Source organism: Uloborus diversus, chromosome 1 (assembly GCF_026930045.1).
Source record: "Uloborus diversus isolate 005 chromosome 1, Udiv.v.3.1, whole genome shotgun sequence".
Lineage (NCBI taxonomy): Eukaryota > Metazoa > Arthropoda > Arachnida > Araneae > Uloboridae > Uloborus > Uloborus diversus.
The window spans coordinates 37,781,202-37,805,650 of NC_072731.1; the positions used below are offsets into that span (position 1 = coordinate 37,781,202).

At 35.3% G+C, this 24,449-nt stretch overlaps 1 protein-coding gene across 1 annotated transcript; it reads right to left on the reverse strand.

The window, feature by feature from the left end:
• Positions 1-702: 702 nt before the first annotated feature.
• LOC129234360 (cell adhesion molecule DSCAM-like) lies at positions 703-22,815 on the reverse strand. The gene is made up of 4 exons (XM_054868354.1): positions 22,665-22,815; positions 18,877-19,158; positions 11,135-11,254; positions 703-981 (listed from the first exon to the last, which is right to left on the reverse strand). Exons 1-4 carry the CDS (start codon positions 22,813-22,815, stop codon positions 791-793), a joined length of 744 nt encoding a protein of 247 aa, XP_054724329.1. The 3' UTR covers positions 703-790.
• Between the last annotated feature and the right edge of the window lie 1,634 nt (positions 22,816-24,449).

Consider the following 24,449-nt stretch of genomic DNA (forward strand, 5'->3'; position numbering starts at 1 on the left):
AAAAAAGATAACGATAAGAAAAAAAAAGATGGGTTACAAAATGAACGGGTAAAAGTTCTCACGTCGTTATTGAATGGAATATAATTTTATTTAAATGTTTTTATGAATGAAATAAGGATGACGGATTTTTTTTTTTTTAAATCATGTCTTGTAACAGGGTAAAAAATAATAATGGGGATGCGATGGAACTTGACATCAACAAACGTTGACTCATTTGCTTACATATTTCACTTCCAACGATAAATGTAGGTTATGAATAAATTGTAATCGTTCTGTTACAAACAAAACTTTTCTGCCCAAAGAATGTCCGAAACAAGAGATTTATTATTTTGTTGACAAAATCCAAATTGTGATGCATCACATGGATGTTCTTAGCTTTCGACTTTCTATTTCTTTGAGTGTTGCAAAACAATTTCCTTTTTCTTCTTATTAATTGAGTGATAAGGTTTCAAAGAACTAAAAATGCGAATGACAGTTGCTTAGAGAAAGGAGAAAATGTCATGTTCGTAGTATTTTTAATACAAAATACATAAACAGTATAAAGGATTAAAAAAATATTATTGTAAACTATTACTCATATGCAATTTAAACTAACAAGATATTCTTCGAAAATAAATAAATAACACATTGATCAACTTCATGATTAATTGATGCAATGCGTAAGAAACATTAATATTGTAATTTTACTGAAAAGGATAGTGTATGATGTACCTACACATTCGAACAACGGTTAACTGTAGAACCGAATATTTGACAAATCAACGAAGATTATGTGCCCATGTTCTAAATGTTAGCCAGCTGTTTTACCTTTAATACTGAGCGATACAGTTTTTTGGAGGCCCTCACCAATACCGTTGCTGACTTGACATTGGTATGATCCAGAATCTTCATTCTGGACGCTAAGGATGGTTAAAGATCCATTGTTTTCAACTTTAAGATGCTGGCTACTAGTCAACTGCGTCCAGTGATCGGGGAAAGTGTCTGTAATGCACGAAAAAAAATCAATGTTAAATCAATGCATGTTTAGAAGGATTTTAATTGCCATTTCAGAAAACATATGAGGCAGTGAGAAGCAAAGGGATGAAATTTGGAGATAATCAGTATAAATGGTAGGAGAGTCTCTCCTCTGTTTTAGTGCATGAGATGGTACTAATAGCTATGGTGAATGCTGTTATACAGCATGATTTAGAAAAAAAAATCAATGAAAACCTACCTAGGATCTGAACCTTAAACGCATTTCACTCGAAATTTTAAACTGTCCACTTGCATCCATTTGCTTCTCACTGCCTCAATTATCAATTGTTTCTACGATTATTTACAATATTTTTTTAAGGTTGAGTACAAATGTATCAGAGTTTTGCACTCTTTATCTAAGACCGTACTTTTAGTTGGGGGAAACCTAACGCGCGCTCGTTACAGCGTTACAAATAATTCCTCATATATTTTAAAGCATATATTTAGTCTTTGTTCTATTTTTTTGTCTAAGAAATTTCGAACACAGACTAGAGCACAACAAAACTGAGATTAAAATATAATTCGCATTTTCCAAAAGAATTAATTGCAAAATTAAATTTGGAATGATAGAGAAATTAAAAAACAAGAAAGAAAGAAAAAGTAAGATAAAATGAAATAAGACACATGTGACTGGAAAAACGATGAAATGAAGCTAGAAATGAAATCTGTAACTTTGAGGAAACATAATTACGCATGGGAAAGTTCATTATCTTGAAAATATTATCACATGACAAGACGGACAAAATGTCACAAAAGATCAAACTTGGGTACGGAACGCGTTGTCTTCACTCTATAAATGATGTGGGGGAAAAGTAAAATCTTGAGAATTTATAGTGTACAGAGTCATACGCTTCATCTCCGAGGATCACATTTTGTGCAGTAATTTCAAACGGATTTCTTGCACAACATCGATTAAGTTTTCGAGAAATCTCTAACTAGAATATAAGTGATGACCTTCTAGTTAATGAAAATATCTACATAGACTACAGAGGAAAGAGGAACTCTTGTGAAATTGGTAAAGAATACATAGAGATTATGGAATTAGTTTAAAGATCTTTATTAGCTGGATAGTAGATATTTCTGAAGCCAACACATTGCTTACAATGGGGTTGTTTCTTTCAGTCAAAAGTAGCACTTTTTGTCACTGAAATTGATAGAATAAGCAATAAAAAAATAACATAGACTCAGAAAATACTGTGGCATCTTCAGTCCTGTGCCCTTTTTGATGCCGCGCGTCCATTGTGCGACGGGGATGCCCGACCGTACTCTGTGGAACTGACGGACAGCTATTCTTCTTCTACGCCTTTGTGCCTTTGTTGGAATACCGCTTCTAAATAAAGGACTAGACTGTCTGGCACCACTTCGGACAGTTTTAAAACCAGGTGTGACGAGTTTGCCTGACAGCCCTGGACGGTGTCCGACTTTGTCGTTGCCGAAAAACCGCAGACGGGGAGTTGTGCTCCATGTTAATGAGGCGCCGGTCGACCAACGAATCCGGGCCCTGGTTTCTTCTACAAAAACAACGTAGCAGTGTTCGTCACCAAGTTTCCACCAATGGGATATTTTAAGGGGGCTTAGTGGACAAGCCCCGTTTCTTCGAAAAAGACCTCGATCCACACTTTTGAAAAAGCAGATTGCTCTAGGACTTGAGAGAAACAGGTGCCCTTAGGCATTTCTCCGGTTTCGTTGGAAACCGTGATTTTTTTTTTCGTGACCACCACTGAGGCAACTGTGTTTGCCTGAATTTGTAACCCCATCAATGTAACGATTTTTATTTTTTTTTTCTGTAAATAAATTTTTTTTTCGTTAATTTTAAAAAGGGGTTTAGTCCTTCCTTGTTCGTGGTGTGATTTGATTTAATGAAAAAATTGGAATTGTTAATCTTTACATCTGTGACTCACGACGTCACAGCTTATTTGGTGGCAGCGGGTGCGATTATGTTTCAGAAAAATTGAAACAGACCCATGTTACCTTTGGTCTTTCTATTTTTATGCAATTTTGAAAGATAATTCTTTTTAAAACTTTAAGTACTTTTTACATAAAGTAGTCCTAGAGCTGATCGAAACCTATAAGATTTTGTGTGTGCCATTCCCCCAAATTGGATTTGGATTACTCTGATGTTAAAGACGGACGCAGAAAAGGGTGAGTCCGGTCTTTGTTTCTTGGTTACCGATGAGGCAGCTTTAGTGGGTTTGTTTTGAGAGAATTTAAGCGGAGTAAAATTGTTGGTAAAAATTTTCAATGTTTTCGAAAATAGAATTGGACTAAAGGTTTCTTGTGAGAATTAAATTCTGAGTTAGACTGCAAAAGAATTGTTTTGCAGATCTTTGCTATTTCAGTTTGGAAAGGAAAGTCATATAAATTAATGATTTATTTTGATGATATAGATTTCAGGTTAATTAAATCTAGTGAAATAGAGCTGTAGAATGATATTTATGTGCATGCTGTTATTGTGAATTGTTGGATTTTGCATGTAATAATTAGGGTTTTGCATAAAAATAAAAGGGGAACGCTCTAAAAATCTATTTGTGCAAAATGGGTTCTTTTCTTTTTGAAATCGAAAAAGATAATCTGAGACAGATAGCCTCGGAGTTTGGCGTGGAAACGTCTGACTCAGATACACGTCGGTACATAGTTAAAGCGATTGTAGGGGCTACAGATTATGATGAAGAATTTGCAAAATCGACTTGGAGACTTTTGAAAGAAGAGATAGAAAGGGAGAGAGAGCGGGAAAGAGAAAACCTAGAAAGGGAGAGAGAGCGGGAAAGAGAAAAACTAGAGAGAGAATGTCGGGAAAGAGACAAAGAAAGACAATTTGAACTAGATAAACTGAAACTAACTACCGCAGCAGAAACGGTTAGCTTGAGTTCAAATGGGTCAGCGAGTACAGATACTTCTAGGAGATCAAATTTAAAGCATCTGGTTCCAAAATTTGACCCGAAGCAATTAGATGTCTCGTTATTTTTTGAAATTTTTGAGAGACAGGCTAAGAAAGAGGAGATAGAGGAAGAGAGGTGGGTTTCCCAGCTTATTCCTTTGTTGCCCCCGGAAGTAGCAGAGCTAATTGTGAAGGAACCTCTTGAGAAAAGCGACGATTTTCCTCACATGAAGCGCCTGTTAATGAAGAGGTTCAAACTAAATTCTGTGGAATTGCGGATTAGGTTTGAAGAACATAATCGGAAGTTTGGTTCCTCCTGGGCAGATCTCACCTTCGAATTAAGAAGCTATCTAGACAATTGGCTAGAAACCGCGGAGGTAAATACATTCGAGGAGTTAAAGGAGTTATTGCTCACGGAGCAGTTAAAAAAGAGAACCCCTGCTGAGGTGAGGGAACACTTTTTGGACTCCTGGGAAGAATTCCGTAAGGCGTCAGACCTCGCTGAAAGGTTAGATCACTACGAGAGCCTTCGGCGTACTTTCAAAAAATCGGAGGGAAAACAAAACGACCCCAAAACGCACAAAAAAGAAAAATGGGTGAAAGGAGGAAATGATCCGGCAAAAACTAGCAATACTAAATCGGAAAGTGCTAATAAGAAAGAGCCCCCCAAATGGGAAAAAAACAGTAATTTCGAAAAAAGAAAGGAAATTATTTGTTATTTTTGTTCACAAAAGGGACATATAAAACCAAATTGCCCTGAATTTAAGAGAGCGCAAGGGGAACAAATCAATCATATTGGAGACACGAAAGAACTAAGCGAGTGTTTTGCCCCTTATATAAGTACTGGGAAAATAAATGGGGAGGTTCGGAAAATCCTTCGGGACAGCGGGGCCTCCATCGATGTCTGCCCCCGCAGTTGGATCAAAACAGAAGATTTTACGGGAGAATATGTTTACGTGAAGCAACCTTTAGATGAAGAGTGTAAATGCTTGCCTTTGGCAAAAATATACATAGAGACCGACGAAGGTTGTGTGTATTCTAAAGCAGCGATAAAAAACACGGATAGCGACGCGAGATTCTATCTTTTGGGAAATAGGACAGCGGAATTATTTTCTCGGTCAAAATCAAAACCAGAGGCCTTAAATGCAGTCGAAACGAGGGGAAGTTTACGTCGAAAACAGGGAGGAACGGAAGTGAATTCCACAACACAGGAAACTTTGAACGCAAACGTTTTTCCCCCTCCCGGAGGGGAAGAGTTGGACACTTGCTCACTACCCCCCATAGAGCCTTTTGAGGGATTAGCGTTAGCTGAAATAGATTCCAAATCATTCGAGAAAGAGCAGAAACTGTGTTCTGTTCTAAAACCCTTGTGGGAAGGGGTTTCGAAAGGGGAGGGAAAGGATTTTAAATGCATGAAAGGAAAACTGGTCCGACTGAGTAGATCTAAGCTGGGAGAAGAAAGGGTGCAGCTCTGTATACCCTCGAGATTGACAGAAAAGATTATGAAATTTTGTCATGATGGCGCGTCAGGCCATTTGGGTGCTACAAAGATGAAGGATAAAGTGTTGCGTCATTTTTTTTGGCCGAATTGTTATGCTGAAATTGAGTCGTATGTGAGGGCGTGTGATGCTTGTCAACGCGTAGGAAAGAAAGGTGATCGAAAGAAAGCGCCTTTAAAAATCGTGCCTATCATTTCAGAACCGTTTGCAGTCATAAATATAGATGCTGTGGGAGTTTTGCCCTTATCAAAAAATGGGAACAAATATCTAATAACGTCCATCTGTATGGCCTCAAAATATCCTGACGCTATACCTGTGGCCGATATTAAGTCCCCGAATGTAATTGATGCCTTGTTAAAAACGTTCTCCAGGACTGGGTTCCCTCGGGAAGTGCAAAGCGATCTAGGGCGCTCCTTCACCAGTTTATTAACGACAGAATTCTTTGACAGGTTTGGAATAAAGGTTAGACACAGTTCTATTTGTCACCCGTCATCAAATCCGGTTGAAAGGATGCATTCTTCCATCAAACGTATATTAAAAGCATTATGCGTGGAATCGGGAGAAGACTGGGAAAAAAATTTACCGTTGGCTTTATTTGCCCTCCGTTCAGTAAATCATGAGAGTACAGGATTTAGCCCAGCCGAGCTCGTTCATGGGAAAAATTTGAGGACTCCGCAAACTTTGCTCTATGAGAATTGGATGGTGCCAGAAGAATCTGACCCAAATGTAGTAGAGTACATTCTAAATTTGACCAACCGTTTGAAAAGATGTCAGGATTTGGCGGTAGAAAAGATGAGTGAAATGCAGGTACGAAGAAAGGCTTGGTATGACAAGAATGCTGTGAATAGGCAATTTAAGGTGGGCGATCAGGTATTAGTACTGGCGACAAATAAAGCGAATAAAATGGCAGTAAACTGGATAGGTCCAGGAGTAGTTACGAGCAAAATATCGGAAACTAACTATGTTGTCGACGTCCCTGAGAGAAGGGACAAAGGCACCATTTATCATGTGAATTTACTAAAACCATATCATAAGCGCCCCGAGCGAGTAAATTTAATAATGGAGGAGGAAGTAGAAGATGTGGAACAAGAGGCGGAAATCCCTTATCCCTTGCCAGACCCTACCCATTTTGATCTCCAAGAGATGCTTCGGGCGAGCAATTTAGAGAAGCGAGCAACCGAAGAACAAATAGACCAACTAGGAAGAGTGCTTCAGAAACATAGAAGGGTGTTTTCATCGGAACCTGGGAGTACTAAATTGGTCACTATGGACATTGAGCTGACCAGCGCCGACCCCGTGAGATCGCGAGCTTATAGAATGTCTCCGCGGCAAACGGAAATATTGCGCGAGGAAATAAAAAGACTTCTAGATCTGGGAATTGTGGAAATCGGGCAGTCAGATTATACCAGTCCCCTAATTTTGGTGGAGGTACCTGGGAAAGATCCCCGACCTTGTGTTGACTATCGAAAATTGAACAAGATTACTCGCACATAATTTTTCCCATTACCAAATATTGAGGAGGTGGTTGAGCGCGTGAGTGCTGCTCCATACATCACGCTAATGGATTTGACCAAGGGGTATTTTCAAATTCCGCTGACAGAAAGGGCAAGTAGGTACGCTGCTTTTGTCACTCCTTTTGGTACATACCGGCCGAAAAAAATGATGTTCGGGCTTTTGAATGGACCATTTTATTTTGTCAAGCTTTTATCTCAAGTGTTGGACGGTCTAGAGTATTGCACAGCAGTGTACATTGATGACATAGCCATCTATTCACCGACGTGGGAGCAGCATATGACGGATATAAGCACGGTGTTGGAAAGGTTAGGCAGGGCTGAGCTAACGGTTAAGCCATCTAAGTGTCGGTTCGCGAAAGATTGGATAAAATTTTTGGGTCACGACGTGGGTTCGGGGAAAAGATCTCCTAGCGAAGCGAAGGTGAAAGCCGTGCAAGATTTTCCCACCCCCACTAACAAAACACAGGTGCGATCGTTCCTCGGACTGGTAGGATATTACAGCAGGTATATCCCTAACTACTCCAAGATAGCAGCCCCCCTAACGAGTGCGTTGAAAGGGCGGATTAGGAAAGAAAAGGTAGTTTGGACAGAGGAATGTGAGGAGGCGTTCCAAATTCTAAAGGGAAGTTTGTTGAAAAGCCCCGTTCTGTTTGCACCTGATTTCTCTAAAGAATTCGTCCTTCAAACTGACGCAAGTGACAATGGGATGGGGATAGTTTTAGCTCAGATCTCTGACGGGGAAGAACACCCTGTTGTTTACCTCAGTAAAAAGTTTTCTAGAGCCGAAAAAAACTATAGCGTTGTTGAAAAAGAGTTAGCCGCTGTAATTTTTGGATTGAAAAAACTTGATCACTATTTAAATGGCCAAAAATTTAAAATCCAAACCGATCATAACCCCCTCACTTTTCTGAGGGAAAGGATGGGAACTAATGCTAGGCTTACTCGTTGAGCATTGTGTTTGCAGCAGTACAATTTTGAAATCGAGCATAAGCCGGGAAAATTAAACGGAAACGCGGACGGCCTTAGTAGACGGGACCCATAACAATCCCCGAGGCTATTTGTAAATAATCGCGGTAATTAACAGACTATGTGGGTTTTTAATTGCCATACATCGCTTCTTTTTTTTTTTTTTTTTTGAAATTGGTATTTTTATCGTTTTTTTTATTTTTTTTATTTTTTGGTCGTCGAATAAAATTGAAATTTATTTTGGGTTAAATTTTTTGTTTTGTGGGTAACATATGTGAAAACTTTTAGATCACCTAATTTTTTCTGTAAGCTACTGAAATTTTAAAGTTTTGGACGTCAGAAAAATCGATAAGGAATATGATGCACTTCCAAACTGGATTAAGTGACGCAGGTTATGCTTGTAAAATTTTGTCTTTGACGAACTTAATTTGAAAGAGTTGGCAGACTTGAAAACCTAAGGTTGGTTCACGCGTCGGATGTCTGTACTCTTTAATTGGGTTTGTTTTTCGAATTTGTAGCTGCCTTTTCTGGAGTCGAGTTCTCTGACCAATGGACACCCGCGTCTTCCTAAATTTGATGTGGTTGCACATGCAAATTTTTCTCTCAAGGGGGGAGGAGCTGTGGCATCTTCAGTCCTGTGCCCTTTTTGATGCCGCGCGTCCATTGTGCGACGGGGATGCCCGACCGTACTCTGTGGAACTGACGGACAGCTATTCTTCTTCTACGCCTTTGTGCCTTTGTTGGAATACCGCTTCTAAATAAAGGACTAGACTGTCTGGCACCACTTCGGACAGTTTTAAAACCAGGTGTGACGAGTTTGCCTGACAGCCCTGGACGGTGTCCGACTTTGTCGTTGCCGAAAAACCGCAGACGGGGAGTTGTGCTCCATGTTAATGAGGCGCCGGTCGACCAACGAATCCGGGCCCTGGTTTCTTCTACAAAAACAACGTAGCAGTGTTCGTCACCAAGTTTCCACCAATGGGATATTTTAAGGGGGCTTAGTGGACAAGCCCCGTTTCTTCGAAAAAGACCTCGATCCACACTTTTGAAAAAGCAGATTGCTCTAGGACTTGAGAGAAACAGGTGCCCTTAGGCATTTCTCCGGTTTCGTTGGAAACCGTGATTTTTTTTTCGTGACCACCACTGAGGCAACTGTGTTTGCCTGAATTTGTAACCCCATCAATGTAACGATTTTTATTTTTTTTTCTGTAAATAAATTTTTTTTTCGTTAATTTTAAAAAGGGGTTTAGTCCTTCCTTGTTCGTGGTGTGATTTGATTTAATGAAAAAATTGGAATTGTTAATCTTTACATCTGTGACTCACGACGTCACAATACTTTCACTTTCCCAACAGTTATTTTTTAATTAATTTTTTAAAATGTCCGATTCTTCAAACAAGGCGTGATCTTTATGACATCACAAATGATGCATTTTGGCGCATCTTTCTACCGCATTTCCACGTTATGATAATCAAGAAGCGAATTACAATTGCGCTCTACGCTTGCTACCAACCCTATCGCTGCCAATACACGTGAGTAAAGATGTGAATTAAATATTTTGGACCGTGAATGGCAACACTGAATGTCATTTCATTATTTGTGATGTCATCGGCAGAAGCGTTAAACGATAAAAGAGCACCGATTTAAGTAATTTTTAAAAAAAATTAAACTTAAAGAAAATATTTAAAAAATGGTCAGATCCTATGTTTTTAAGCATGCTCTTTCAGAAAAAAAAAATACTTTTAAAATTTTGGAAACGACCTCATTTACAGGAAATAAAAAAGGCTAAATGTAGAATTTATTATTTGTACAGAAATACTTGTACTCAATTGAGTACCGGTAGGAGTTCAAGGGAGATCACTGTAATCTCCCAAAAATTTCCTTTTTCGGCAAATTTTGTCTGACGAGTCGTTAAATTTGGGGGCTTAATGTGGTCGTTTCCGAAATTTTAAAAGTATTTTTTCTGAAAGAACATGCTTAAAAACATAGGATTAGACCATTTTTTGAATAATTTGACAAAGTTTAATATTTTACAAAAATTATTTTAATCGGAGCGCAGGTTCAATTTCCTCTTTTACGCATCTGCACATGACATCACAAGTGATGAAATGCCATTAGCGCAGAGCGTAATATTTAAATCGCATCTTTATTCACATGTACTGGCAACGATATGGTTGATAGCAAGCGTAGAGTATTTAATTCGCTTCTGAATTATCATAACCTGGAAACGCGATGCTAGACAGCAAGCGTAAGCATTCAGCGCGCCAAAATTCATCACTTGTGACGTCAAAAAGACCACGCCTAGTTTGAAAAATCGGACATTTTACAAAACTAATTAAAAATTAAACGTTTTGAAAATAAGATTTTCCCCTCTCCATGTTTTTTTTTTTGTTCATTCCATCAACTTCAGTGACCAAAAGTAGTACTTTTGACTGATGGAAATGACCCTATTGCAATTTTTATATGCCTGAATGTTCCTTTTCGCGTTAGTGTGTCCCTTCGCGTTTATGTTAGTGCGTAACCATGTTCATAATTCGGTATAATTTGGAGTTGTATACAAATTGAGAATTTCCACCCTCCCAAAACTGTAAGTTTGGAGCTCCCTGCTCGCATTTTATAAAGTTTGTAAAATATTTTTTGGCTTTAGGCATTAGCCTTAGAAAGCTGAAGAGTTGAATTTAACTCCTTATAAAATCTAGAACAGGGCTATCCAATTCCTCTGTCATTATGAACGACTTTAAAGAGTTAAAAATGTGTCGCGGTCTACCTGTATATGTTAGCAATGTATCGTCATCTGCCAGTAACTGTTAGCTATGTGTCATCGGGACCTACTTCAAACCGTATTTTTGTTTGTTGCTGAAAAAAGGATAGGACTAAAATATTTTAAGACATTGTTTACTTTCATATTTTCAAAGTTATATACATATATTTAGAAAAAAAAAAAAACTTAATGCATTAACATAAAAACGAAAGCTTTGCCGATAGCTTTGTAGTTTTCTAAAGAAGCAACTGTGCAGAAAAAAAGGCTCAAAAGCATGATTAGAGAAAGATCGACTAGAAATCTCTCTGTAATCAACTGGTCGGTCGTAATAGACCGCTTGACCACTTTTGATCTAGAATATAAATGTGTTTGTCCAAAAAAGCTTAAGTATGCCCAGTAAAGTTCCAAAAAAAAAAAAAAAAATCGCATTATACTGATGCATGTCGTAGTGGTTGACAAAAATTTCTCAGAAATGATAGAAAAGAGAAGAATTTCCTCGCTTACCGTTTGCTTTCCTCCAGATAACGTCCGGCGTAGGATATCCAAAGGTCGCGCAGGTCAGGGTCACAGACTCCCCCACGGAAGTTGATGTGTCCGTTGGTTCCCGGAGCCACTTTGGGGGACCTGATGGAGGAATCAAACATTAAAGTTCGAAAGACTGAATAACCGGTAAGAATTTATTACGCAATTGTGAGAAGAAATTATTTTACTGAAACTCCTCCTTTACGAGGAATTGTACCCTAAAACCCTTTTAAAGAATCCATTTTCATGTATTCAAAATATTCTAATAAAGAGCTTTCAAGTGACACTGAATTTATATTTCTATGTAGATTAAAAATAACTTATTTAAAATATTAATAATGAAGGAATGCATTAAAATCTACGTAGAGTTTTACTTTCAAACGTAATTTTCTCAAAATGTCAATTTTCAAAACTCATATTCCTTTTTATAGAAAACTACTTTACATATTACTTCGAAATTTTCATCACATTTTGTTTAGATGTTCATAATTACGCTGAAGTGAAATTTATGCTTTAGGACGCGCATCTTTTCGTAAACAGCTGTGTTTATGGACAAAACGGTCTTTTTTTTTTCATTTAAAAAGTGACTCTAGGTTAAAATTTAATAAATTATGAGCTAAACAGAATTGCCTTAAAATTTCACTTCAATCAACTCTTAGATATCACTTGAAAACATTGAAAATTTTAATTTTATATTAGAACTTTTTGAGGGAAAGGTACATAAATTTTTGCAATTTAATATTATGCATACACAGGGTACCAACTCACCTTCAAATAAATGATATTTATTGTGTTGTAAATGTAACTGGACGGTCGTTTCAAATCGGACCGTGAGAAAAGGGGAGGGGGGACTGATAGCATAAATTATTAGTGAATAAATAGGTTGCAAGTATAGTTGCATTCTTATATTACTTTTTTTAGATAAAAACTACGATCAATGTAAATTACTGATAATTAGAGGGGAAAAACGGAATCAGTAAAATCATGCTACCATATCATCTTGTTTTATTTTAGTAATAATTATGGATAAATTTATACAAAAAATCTTTGCTTCATTTCATCACTTTTATCGTATTTTCAAGCATATAAATTTAGCATATTGCAAATGAAAAATGTATTCAAACAGAGAATAAACAGTAATGATTAAATGGCTTGCAAATCACATGCATAAATGTACTTGAAAGAATGTAAAAGTCATGGGCAATCCGAGTTTTCTCAAAAAACAAGAATTCGGGTGGTGGGAATTTAACCCTCTAAACGCTCTGAACTACTATCGGGTGACGGATTCGATGATTTGGTTGTTAAATCAAGCATTAATGCCATCCCACTAATTGACTTGCTTCATGATCTCTTAATCCATGCACGTTGAACAAACGACAAGGCCTGTCATTTAAGGGGGTCAGGAGGGGGCAATTGACAACCCCCGGCTTTGATAAATTAATATATTTATATGTAAGAGCGCGTGTTTTTTGGCGTAATTTGCATTGATTATACACCCTTTGACCCCCCCCCCCCACCTCATGGACAACGTCGAAATGACGAACCTGTAAACGGCACCCTGCCATCACTCAGTTTTGGTGACACAGACATCAACAATAATTCCTCCCCTTTCCTTCGGCGCCAGAGTGTCTCGGTACTCGGAGGATGACATCAGGAATATTGAGTCAACAACGGTAGCGTGACTACTACCTTTCTTGACCACTTATTTTTCCTGACCACCACTCCCGGCGTGGGTGTGGCCATGTAGGCTTTCATCCCTGTCCCCCGTTTCGTCGATGAGTGCTATCAATAAATGTGCACGATTGCAGTTTTGGCTCTTGAGTTATTGGGGAAAGCGACTGCGTCATTTGGGAGATAAAAGTCACTGGAAAATAGCAATTACGTTGGTGACTCACCTCCTGAACATGAAAGTTTATGTGATAACAATTTGTGCGAATATTTGGATTTTGTTAAGACTTTTGCTAAAAATAATTATAGCTTGTATGACAGCTGTTATTCAGAAAAGATGCTTTGGGGAAAAAATATATTCATTTTGTCAGACACAAGTTCTTATTAAATGAGTTATAAAAATCGGTAATTATGAGGAGTAAAAAATATTAAATACTTCTACATCTGCTGAATAGGAGTTCAAATAATTCTTCTTCTTTTTCATTATTTTATCATATAGGTTTTGGAGTATATATATATATATATATATATATATATATACATACGGGAGGGTGGCCCAAAGCGGGTAGGCCTTCATATGCTCCCCTCCCCAGGGTAGTAAGCGACGTTGCATACGTATGTCGGGTTTACATGAACACCCCCGAGTTTTAATCAGTTCTAGCGATGCAGCAGTGAAGAGGCATGGCGCAACCAGGCTTTTTTTATTTTTAAAGATACATTAAAAAAAAAAGAAAAGAAGTTTCGTAACTTCTGATTAGTCGAAGACCAGCTTATTTTTTTGATTGTCAGTAATATTACGTTATTCGGACACCATCCACCTGCAAACTACGATAGTCATTTCGCTCGTTTGTTTTTTTAAATTTAAGGTTATAATTATTGAAATAAAAAACGTGCCTTCGGGCAAAGCTGGTATAGGACTTTATCATATATTTATTTATAATTTCTTGACTCGTGTGCTGACTAAGATTTTCTATTTCAACAGGATAAGTATAACTTAAAAAGGTTTTTTTTAGGATGGCAATTAACTAGTCTATTAATTTAATTAATTAGTTCTTTATGTTTTAGAAACAAATGTGCTGTCTTTAAATTGGATAAGTATAACTGTTTTATATATTTATTATAATGGTAGGTAGCTAGTCAACTATTTTAATCATTTATAGCTTCATATGTGATTGGCAAATGCACCAAATCACAATTAGTTAAGCTTACTTGCTTTGGGCTCCCTGGTATGGCAAAGCGGGTTTTTCAAATGTTTGTAAAGTTGAAAATAAATAAATAAATATCGGGTTTGAAATAATTTAAAAATGTCTTTTCATTTTGAAGTTCAAGAGCCCTGATAGGAAATAAAACCAAAATCGGTGCGATAAAAGTTCAAAAACTACAATTTTCGAGCGTTCTTCGAAAATCTACATACTTTGAGCCACCCTTCCCTACATGTATATATATATATATATATATATATATATATATATATATATATATATATATATATATATATATATATATATATATATATATATATATATATATATATATATATATATAGTCCATCAATGAATGACCTAGGCCATTAGTGACCGATCTTTGACATCAACAAATTGCCTCCTCCAGGCTTTGGGGGTGTTGATTTACAAAATTCCCTGCGTATGTAATTGGTGTGTCAAATAGAGTTGCAAGTTTTCAATGTTATAAATATAAGTAATTACAATTATATTTTAATTCGCTGTTCTTTAGTTATAACCATACCTAAATGCTTATGCAATTTTTAACTTTCAAAATATAAATTTCGAAAAATCCTCGATTACTGCTAACATAAAAATATACTGTATTTTCCATAGCTAAAAATATAAATTTAAAAAAAATATTCAGATCGGAACAATATTTCAGTACATAGTCCTTTATTATCATCAAATTCTTGTGATTCACAAGATTTAGAAACCGAAACGGTTATCTATCCTAACCTGTTGAACTTTTGTTTTCTACAGCTGGTCTACCACAATGCAAAAAAGCTTCACAACTATTGATATCTGCTCGCCTTTTATCACTGTTAGACAAATGCCATATTAGGGATAAAGATGTTGGTCATATATTTACAGCCTATGTAGATGCAGTAAATTTAAATCCAAATGACCTAGTGATCAATCGTACATTCCTTAAGAGAGCAAAAGAAAATCTTCGAGAGGTAAAATTAAATTTCATGAATTTAAATTTAGATTTTGTAATTATTCACTGGGATACAAAGCTACATCCAGATGTAACTGGAAAAAGAACGCCGACAGAATTCCCGTGATAGCTTCAGGTCCGAATGTTGAACAGCTACACGGAATTCCTTAGATATTTCTTCAGTTGTATATGATATCTTAGATGATAGCTCTTTATTGCTAACTGTTCTAGCTGTAGTGTTTGATACAACGACTTGTAATATCAACCGTATAAATTGTGCATGCAATTTTTTAGAGCAAAAACTGAACGGTGATATATTACATTTGGATTGCCATCATCATGCACTTGAAATCGTACTGCAGAGTGCGTCCTTTAAGAAGTTCTTGTCTTTCTTAGTTCTAGATCAGATATTCAATTATTTAAGCGCTTCAAAATTTTGTGGAAAGATCTCCATCATTCAGAACTTATAACATTTCAATCAAGTACACACACTGTTAAAACTACAGGTTGCGTTTGGCACCTTTCAGGGGTGAAAAGCTTGTTCACCAGCGACACCCAATATGGAGCCGAAATGGCACCTCTTATTTGGGTGAAAACAGTCACCTTCTAAAAGATAGGCAGCTGGGGTGACCAGAAAGAACCTTCTGAGAGAAAAATGGCACCCTTACTGATTTCTACAGTAGTTCCTACACCCTCCTCTTCCGTATTGTGTGTGTTTTTGAGTACAGTTGTGTAGTTGTTCTTTTTTTTACATATATCTAGTTTTGATTCATGATATTCTACGTTTTGGACATTTTTCACATTGAATTAAGCACTGGAAAAGATTAAAACTTGTAATTACAACATTTGATCACATTTCAGAGTTTTCAACATAGTTAAGAAGCGTTGCTTTAATTCATCTGATCGTGCTCTAACTCAGTGTTTCTCATCCTCTTTTGACCCACGACAGGTAAAATCAAATGAAAGGAATTACGGACCAGTGAAATTTTCCTCCTTTTCTTTAAATTAATAAAATAAATAATAATAATGAAAATAACAACTCTGGGGCCGTTAAAAACGTGTCGAAAAATTCTGCGTATTGATGAGTTTTTTTTTTCAGTAATATTAAAAATAAATAAAACAATAAATATCTACCCCCTTTACTTGGTATCAAAGAGCTGTCACAAACATATTTAAATTTAAAGACTAGAAGTTTTTCGCTACTTTTAAAAACCAAAAGAAATTTCTAACGCTATATTATCGGCTTCACAAAATAATACCAATTAGATAACCGCTAACAGGAAATGATTCAAACACTTGAATGAAAAAAAAAAAAAAAAAAAAAAACTAGACGGAACGAGTTTTATTTTTTAGTTCATTTTTTCCCGCTTGCTATTCTGTTTTATAATCTACGAAGCACAAGAATCATTTTTTTCATTATTTCATCTCACTTGTTGATTATTATCTTACTGCTGGTCAATAATGTGGTGGTTAAACGTTGCTTATCGAGTACTCAAGAAAATAATGATAGATATTTTTAATATCGGTTTGAATGTTGGAAATATCAATACAGTAACCGTTAAACAATAAAAAGCAGTAAACGTACTTTTAAAAACACTTTTAACTATGTTTGAAAGCCCTGAAAGCTACAAAGTGATCAAAAGCTGTACTTACTTGTTATTTTGGAGTTGAATCCTCGAAAGTTTTAATCCTAGAAGAGTTTTAATCCAATATTTTACTTAATTCAATGTGAACGTAACATCGAGATACTGATCCTGCGTCCGCCATATCAGTAGTGGTTGAATGAATGTCAAAGTCAACGCGCATGCGTAACGATTCATTCTGCGATTGCCTGCTGTTTTCGCACCCCTGCTGCGTTTCCTGGCTAGTATGGCACCCTTCGGTACCATGCCTTCACCTTAGGGGGAATATATTCTCTCGTCTGGAACCCCTGGTTTTAACAGTGCATACCACTTAAATTCTAAAAGTCGAAGTGGATGACATATTATTGTTCGTAAAAAGCGGAATTGAGAAAGATTACAGAGAATTCTCATAACTTGTAATAATATTTCCTGCTGAATTTCCTCCTACAGGGATATGTTTTCGGCAACCGGAAGCTTATTCCTGAGCCACATGGGTGGCAAAAGGAATTTTTGTTTGAAAATTTTTATATTTAGGAAACAATTTAAATTGACCTTACATGAAAAGAAAGCCCTTCTATGTTGTTTTACAAAGCTGTTTTACAATTAAATGCTGTATGAAGATATGGTTTTTCACAGGAACCCAATCGAGGCTCCTTTGAATAATATAATGGGTCTGAAAACTAGCAGCGTACAAAATGACGACAAACATGCAGCAGAAGCAGTGATTGGAAAATTCATAAATCACTTACGGTATTTAGGGGATAAACTAGTAGCTTTGTCCGTATTGGATGAAGGAATTAACTTTTAAGATAGGAAAAGACTAGTCCAAAAAATGCTTGTGATAAGGAAGACGTGTCTGATGACTGTTTAACAAATTTCAAATAACAGAGATGATTTAGAATATTTTCTTAGTAAAGATCTTCCTCTTTATAGAATCACTTACGAGTCAATAAAATTGTTTGATAAGTTGCAAATACTAAAAGATTTTTTCCTATTTGATCCTGATTCACGGCAAAATGTTTAAACTATTTAAAGGGAAGAGAGATTGTTAAAATACTGAAAATTGTGAATGATACAATTGAAAGAGGAGCACAATATTAATTGAAGAATTTCACAACTAATTTACCAAAAATGAGTCACAAAGCAATTTATTTTACAAATATCGGGAAAAAATACACACTATCGAGATACATTGAGAAAAGCGTACGATTAAGGAAAGTTTCTAAAGCATTATTTCATTCTTATTCAAAGTTAAATCTTTAGATGATATAAAGTAATTAAGAAGGTTAATTTTAGTACTACCTCACTGTAAAAATATTTTGCAAACCTAGGAGAACCGATGTACTGGGTCTGAAGTAAAAACTCGGAAAATTTGTGGGAAAATTATCAAAAGTGTTAAAGTTTAACGGCCTAGGGGCACGTGTTATTATTGACCAATCGAGTTCAAATTTTGCACACGTTACTTTTTATTATAGTGTCACAAAACTGGGGGGCGTCACTTGTTGAATTCTGAAAAAAAAATTTCACATATAAATAAGGACCACACTAATATATATATATATATATATATATATATATATATATATATATATATATATATATATATATATATATATATATATATATATATAGCATACAAATTATGACTGAATTTGCATAGACGGTTGATCCAAAAGTCAACACGGAGTAAACCAAGTTAAGGAATTAAACAGCAATGCTACACCTTAGATGTATATAACTCCGGTAGCTGCAACACCGGACGCTGTTGAACGCGAGTGTATAGGTGGAACTCGAAAATAAACGGGGAAAAGTTGTTTGCATCACATAAAACGTGCAGAACCATGCACTCTTCGATTTAAATGTGCAGTTTTTGTTTTAAAAAGTTTACAGTAAGCATTTTCTCATTTAAATTTTACTCAGAATTTTCTTTTCTTAATAGTTTTTTTTTTTTTTTTGACGCTTGTCCGTTTACTGGGTGGTCTCGCTTGCCCATGAACCGGTTTTTTGTTTTGCATCTTGTTGATATATTTACGTGCTACACTTTATGGATGCACATTTCAAACTCCGCCTGATGAGCGCGCTTGGTGTTCAGCCAAAAGTGAACAGATTCTAACGCCGGTCTTAACCTGAATATAAATTAAGAACTAGTTATACTCCGGAATGTTAGTCCAAACAAACCCTTAATGGACCGAAAAGGAACTTTAATATGTTGGGAACATTGACTTCTTACTCTATATGTTGTTAATTAAAAGAGACATAAAAGTAACCTACCTCTGACAGCAAGGTGAGCCGAGTGCATGTCTTGTCCTCGATTATTCTTCGCGATGCACGTGTAGTTTCCTGAGCTTTGCACGTCCACATTGTTAATCACAAGTCTTGAAAAATCACCATGAGCCATCATATTGACATTATCATTGGAAAGTAAAGATTCTCCATCTTTCTGCCATGTGAAATGAACAGGAGCTTCTCCTTCTAGTAAACTACAGAGAGCTTGGACTTTCAAACCTTCCTTGACGTTGCTCGGAAAGTGGAAGGGCTGGATTCGTATCCTGTCTGAAAATTTGATCATCAAAATGATTAACTGTGAAACAATTAACATTATCAACTCATTGTTTTTGCACTAAGTATTCCTTTGCAGAAACGCCATTTAAAGTGTTCAGGAGGAGGGAATTGCGTCCTCCTCCGTCCTATAGAGATCAATGCATTTACAAGTCGTCGCCTCAGAGCAACAGTAGGACATCTTAGTGTTATTTCTGGAATTAGATGTCTTACTGTTGCTCTGAGACGACGATGTGTTGTCGTGGGTTTTGTTGTTTTTCGTTGCAATATGAATTAACTGTAGGTCATTTGTCTACGAATGGGAAAATTTGAACTGACGGGGCTGGGCAAAAATTGCAGAAGCTACTTTTCGATGTTTAGTCTTTTTCAATTTCAAACATTTGTCTTGCTTCTACATTTGAACGAAGCAATTGCCTGTTTGATGATATTTTGACAGTTGAGATTTTAACCTGAACTCCAGTGGACTAAACCAAAACTCCAGTAGATAGCGTTCATTGCTGACACTTTTTCGTTTCTTCATTCTCCTACAATGAGTTGTTCCACTAAAACAGCTAAGTTATCGGATCCAGTTCAGCCTTGTCAAAATATAGCATTTCCCATCCTGTCAAAATTACCAAAAAATATAATCAAATTATTATTCTATGGCGCGAGTTTCATTGTTAGTGACGTCAAAGCGTTACTCGATCAGTGGATTCACTATTATATATATATGAAAATTACCGCCCAAGGCGGTCAGTTGGTTTTTCTTTTTAAATTTGCGTTTACATTTCATCACTTTATTTGGCTTCTGTACTATATATAAGCATTAAAGTTCAAAAAAAAAAAAAAAAAAAAAAAACAAAATTAATAAACGAAAAAACTAAAAATTAAAATTGAGCTTTTGATTTTATAGTATTCCACAAAATGTTGAAATCATGCGACCGAAATATAACAGAGGAATTTTTAGGGAAAACTAAATACGGGTATTTTTAAGATATAACGAAAGACTGATTAGGTACAAATCATGAAATGTGAAATGAAATATTTTACATTCAAAAATTGAAATCCGGCATTCTATAGAATGCATAGACATTGTATATAATGCCTAAAACTATTCGAAAATGTATGAGACCATTCATATTTCATATTTCCTGGGCATTCAATAGAGTGCCAAATGAGAAACCCGGCAAAAGCGAGTACAATGGCATGCTATAGAACGCCAAATGAGAAACCAGCCAAAACAAGTACGATGGCATTCTATTCCATAGAACGCCAAGTGAGAAACTGTCAAAAGTGAGTACGATGGCATTCTATAGAACACCGAGAAACCGGCAAAATATCAAATGCACCTTCAGTTCTTTTCGAATATCACATGGACTTTAGTAATTCAAAATGTCATTCAAGTCAGACATATGTTGCAATCCATAGATTTATTTTAACTCCTTTTTTTTTGCATGAAAAAATTTGTTTTTCTTAAGAATTTAAAGGCACAAATGTTGTTTTGGGTCTTTTTGGGGAATTTTTTCCCAACGATTTAAAATAAAGTTTTTTAATAGCATTTTTTTCATAATAACATTTGCATTTTTGAGGGACTCACGTCATTTATATTGTAGCTACACAAGGACCTTTTCATACTTTGCCTAAATAGCATTTGCCATTATATAGAATGGCTAGGTATTATATAAAATGAAAAATATGTAATAATTTTCATATTTCATTTGCCTAAATAGCATTTGCTACTACATAAAATGGGTAGGTATTATTTTATGTACAGTTCGTATGGGAAAGTGTGTGATAATTCTCATATTGCATACTAAAAACGTCTGGCGTTGCATACAGTGGGAAGGCATTCTTTTGAATTTCGGTATTTCACACTTTGCTATGACATATATCCCAAAATATATTTTAATTGCTTTTGTGAACAAAATAAAAAAATGTATCTCGTTAGGTTTGAAGAAAATGGATAAGTCAAAAAGAGAAAAATTCCCAAGACAAAAAAGATGCATTCATTTTTTTTTTAAGTTTGCTAAATTAAATATGCATCAGTACATGACAGAATGCTTTGGAGGGAAAATTTACTAAATTTTTTTTTGTTTTCATTAACAGAAAATCTAAAATAAAGAAATAATGCGTGGTTAGTTGTGAAAGCAAAGAATTAATGCCTAAACTGAACTAAGTGAAAAAGAACAAAATATTATGTTTTTTGTTTTTAAACCTTAAATACGACTCCGGTTCGTTGAAATTAACTTCAAGAAAACGAAAAACGTTAAAGAAAATTAAAGTATTTTAAAAACAAGTTGATATTTTAGCAGGGAGAAAGTTTTAAGACAGATTTTGCTTTTTGATATATGATAAAAGTTATAGTGCTTGCCAGAAAAATATATATCTGGCAATTTTTCTGGAAAATATAATACGCGTGTGCAAAATCAAGATTACGCAAGAACAAAAATGGCTACGTGAGTTTAGGATTTTAAAATTCATAAAATTGTTTGAAATGTTGTATCCTTCATACATACTTTTTTTCTAATCTAAAACAATAAAATAAGAGAGAAATACCAGGCTTTTTAAAATCTGCCTTGAGTAAAAAAGAAATATATCTTTCCAAACAAGTTAAGTTCTGGGCTCAAAGCTGAATTTTAAAAGAAAAAAAAAATGAAAAAAAAAATAAATAGATAGAGCTTTTAAAAACTGTATAATTAAAATAGATAGATAAAACGAAAAACAAAAATAAAGGAATGAAATTGAATTAATAAGGCTTGATTTAAATTTTCTGTATAGGTGTCTACGACAAGTGTCAGTTTTTCAAAATCCAACTGAACGATTGGTTCTTCTACCAGTAAGGCTATTTTCTTATTTGAAATATTTTCCTTGCTTCTCTTAGAAGAGAAATAAGTGCAAACATTCTTTTTAATTCATGTTTTCGGTAAACTCCCTGTATATTTCCGGGTTATTTTCTATAATTTGAATTAAAATTGCTTGGTATTTAGTTCAAATAAAAAATGCTGTGAAATAACATTTGACTAGTTTTTCACGCGGGAAGCACTGCTCCGCATCCTTTTTAAGTTCTCCTCTTGCGAATTTTCCGGCGGGAATGGTCTTTGTTTTGCTCGAAATGAAAATGATTTCTTAGTAAAAACTTCTATGGGGCACGGAAGCAATAGGATTTATACTATGATTTATTTTGTGTTTACTTAATGAGTGTTCACGATATCTAAAGTTGTTCGTCATAGAGAATATCATCCTTGAAAAGATTGTCATGTCATTTGCGTGCAAAAGATATCTGAAATTTTAAAGCTAAAAAAAAAAAAAAAATAAAAAAAAAAAAAATAAAAGAGCAAAGTTTAAGTTTCAGCAAGTTGTTGAAGATCACTCCTAATATAATATGTATGCATTCAACATTTCCACAGTGGTTAGCAGCCTTGTGCACTTCAACAAAGAATTTATCGAACTTCTTGCTAACAAACTGTACTGTGCGTCAAAATGAACTGTAAATACTTCTCACGACAAAGAAGAAAACTCACCTTGACAATGAATATCCTTAAAACACAAAACGAGGCAGATGACAGTCCATTGGAAATAATTTAGGGTAAATTTCTTGGCATATCCACTTTGCCTAGCACCAGGAGGTGGTTTACCAGTTCTGTACAGAATCCATCGCGAAGTTATATCCATTTTCTAAGACACACACATGAATATGTATCCTTTTTTTCTAAATCCCACCGGCACTTTTTAATAACTTCAACTTTCACATCCAGAGGCTTGACGTGATTTACAACACTTCGCCGATCGGTAGTTCAACCACAGAAGCCACTTTCGCATGTTGTGATGGTTGTGAGTTCCAGGCTCGGACTGAGACCCTATGTCAGCGCCACACTCTGACAAGTCTGTGAACCAATCCTGCAAGACGTAATAGGATGAGTCCATGTCGACCACAGGGTTGGAAAGGTGAGAATCAGAGATGGGAACTCTTAAGTTATTTAGGACTCGGGGATGAGATTTTCTTGGTAGAAAGAGTGGATTTTTTTTTTTTTTTTGAAAACTGAAAATGAAATAGTTGACGTTTTAGAGTTATTAAGTTGAAATTACAGCATTTTTGACCGGACTATCATTTTTTCCCCTTTGTCTTCGAATTAACAGATAGTCTATTCTTACAAATACAAAATTTACAAAAAAAAAATATATATATATCTGTTCAAATTTAAAATTATCACATTTTAAGTTTTGTGAAATAAATTTGGCTTTTATAATATATTAACGAAAAAAGCGTTGGTAAGTAGAAAAAAAAGGAGAAAAAAATCAGCAACGCATTGAACATTCATGTGCTGCGGTGCTATTATCAGTAAATTTAGTCTATATTTTGGCAGGAAGTGCAACTTTCAAAGATTGTATTTTTTGTTCAAATAAAAAGTTTTTAAAAGCTACTTCACGTTTCTTCGACGCTTTAAAAAATAATATGATGCAGTTTTACTGCGCACTAGCGAATGCATGCGACCTTAGTATCAAATGAGCATATCAACATATTTGTTCTTCCTCAAGTTATGCAAAATTAACACCGCAGCTTTTGTCTTTCAATGTAACTTTTAAAAATCGCAATTGCATCTGTACGCGTGTATACTGTATAATTCTTTTGTGAATTCATGTTTTTTTTTTTTTTTTTTTTTTTTTTTTTACAACCATTAACAAAGGAAATCACATAAAAGAGGAACATTATGAGCAATACTTGATCTCATATTCATCTAAATTGAAAAAATTTGAAATTTTCCTCTATTGCTCCATTCTACAAAGTTGTTAAGAATAAGTTCCAAAATTGTGAATTTTTAAAAAAAAGTAATAAAAAGACTTTTTTTTGTTACGAAGTTGATGCCATTAAAATAATTATAACTTAAACTGTTTTAAAGGTTCCTCAAAATAATCATGTAAATTTCACAATTAACTCAAAAAAAAAAAAAAAAAAAACACCCTGTTCAAAACCAGAAACGGTATATAATGTAAAGTAAAGAATCTGAGCACACGTGAAAAACGTTTCTAGGGTTGAAGCAGGTCCGTCATTTTACATTTTCCCCGGGGAGGGGTGTGTATACTCAATGCACATTTTATTAGAAAATAACAAAAAGCAACCCCACATATATGTGTTAAAACATTAATTTTTCTAACTCAGGGAGAGGGGAATCGACCTCCCTAAATGACGGGCCTAATCGCAAGCTTAAAGCGCTTACTTTTTGTAAATGTATTTCAATCGAAATAAATAATTCGAACTTGACCCATTTTTTAGAATGATAAGTGAGTCTGATCACTGAAAATATTTC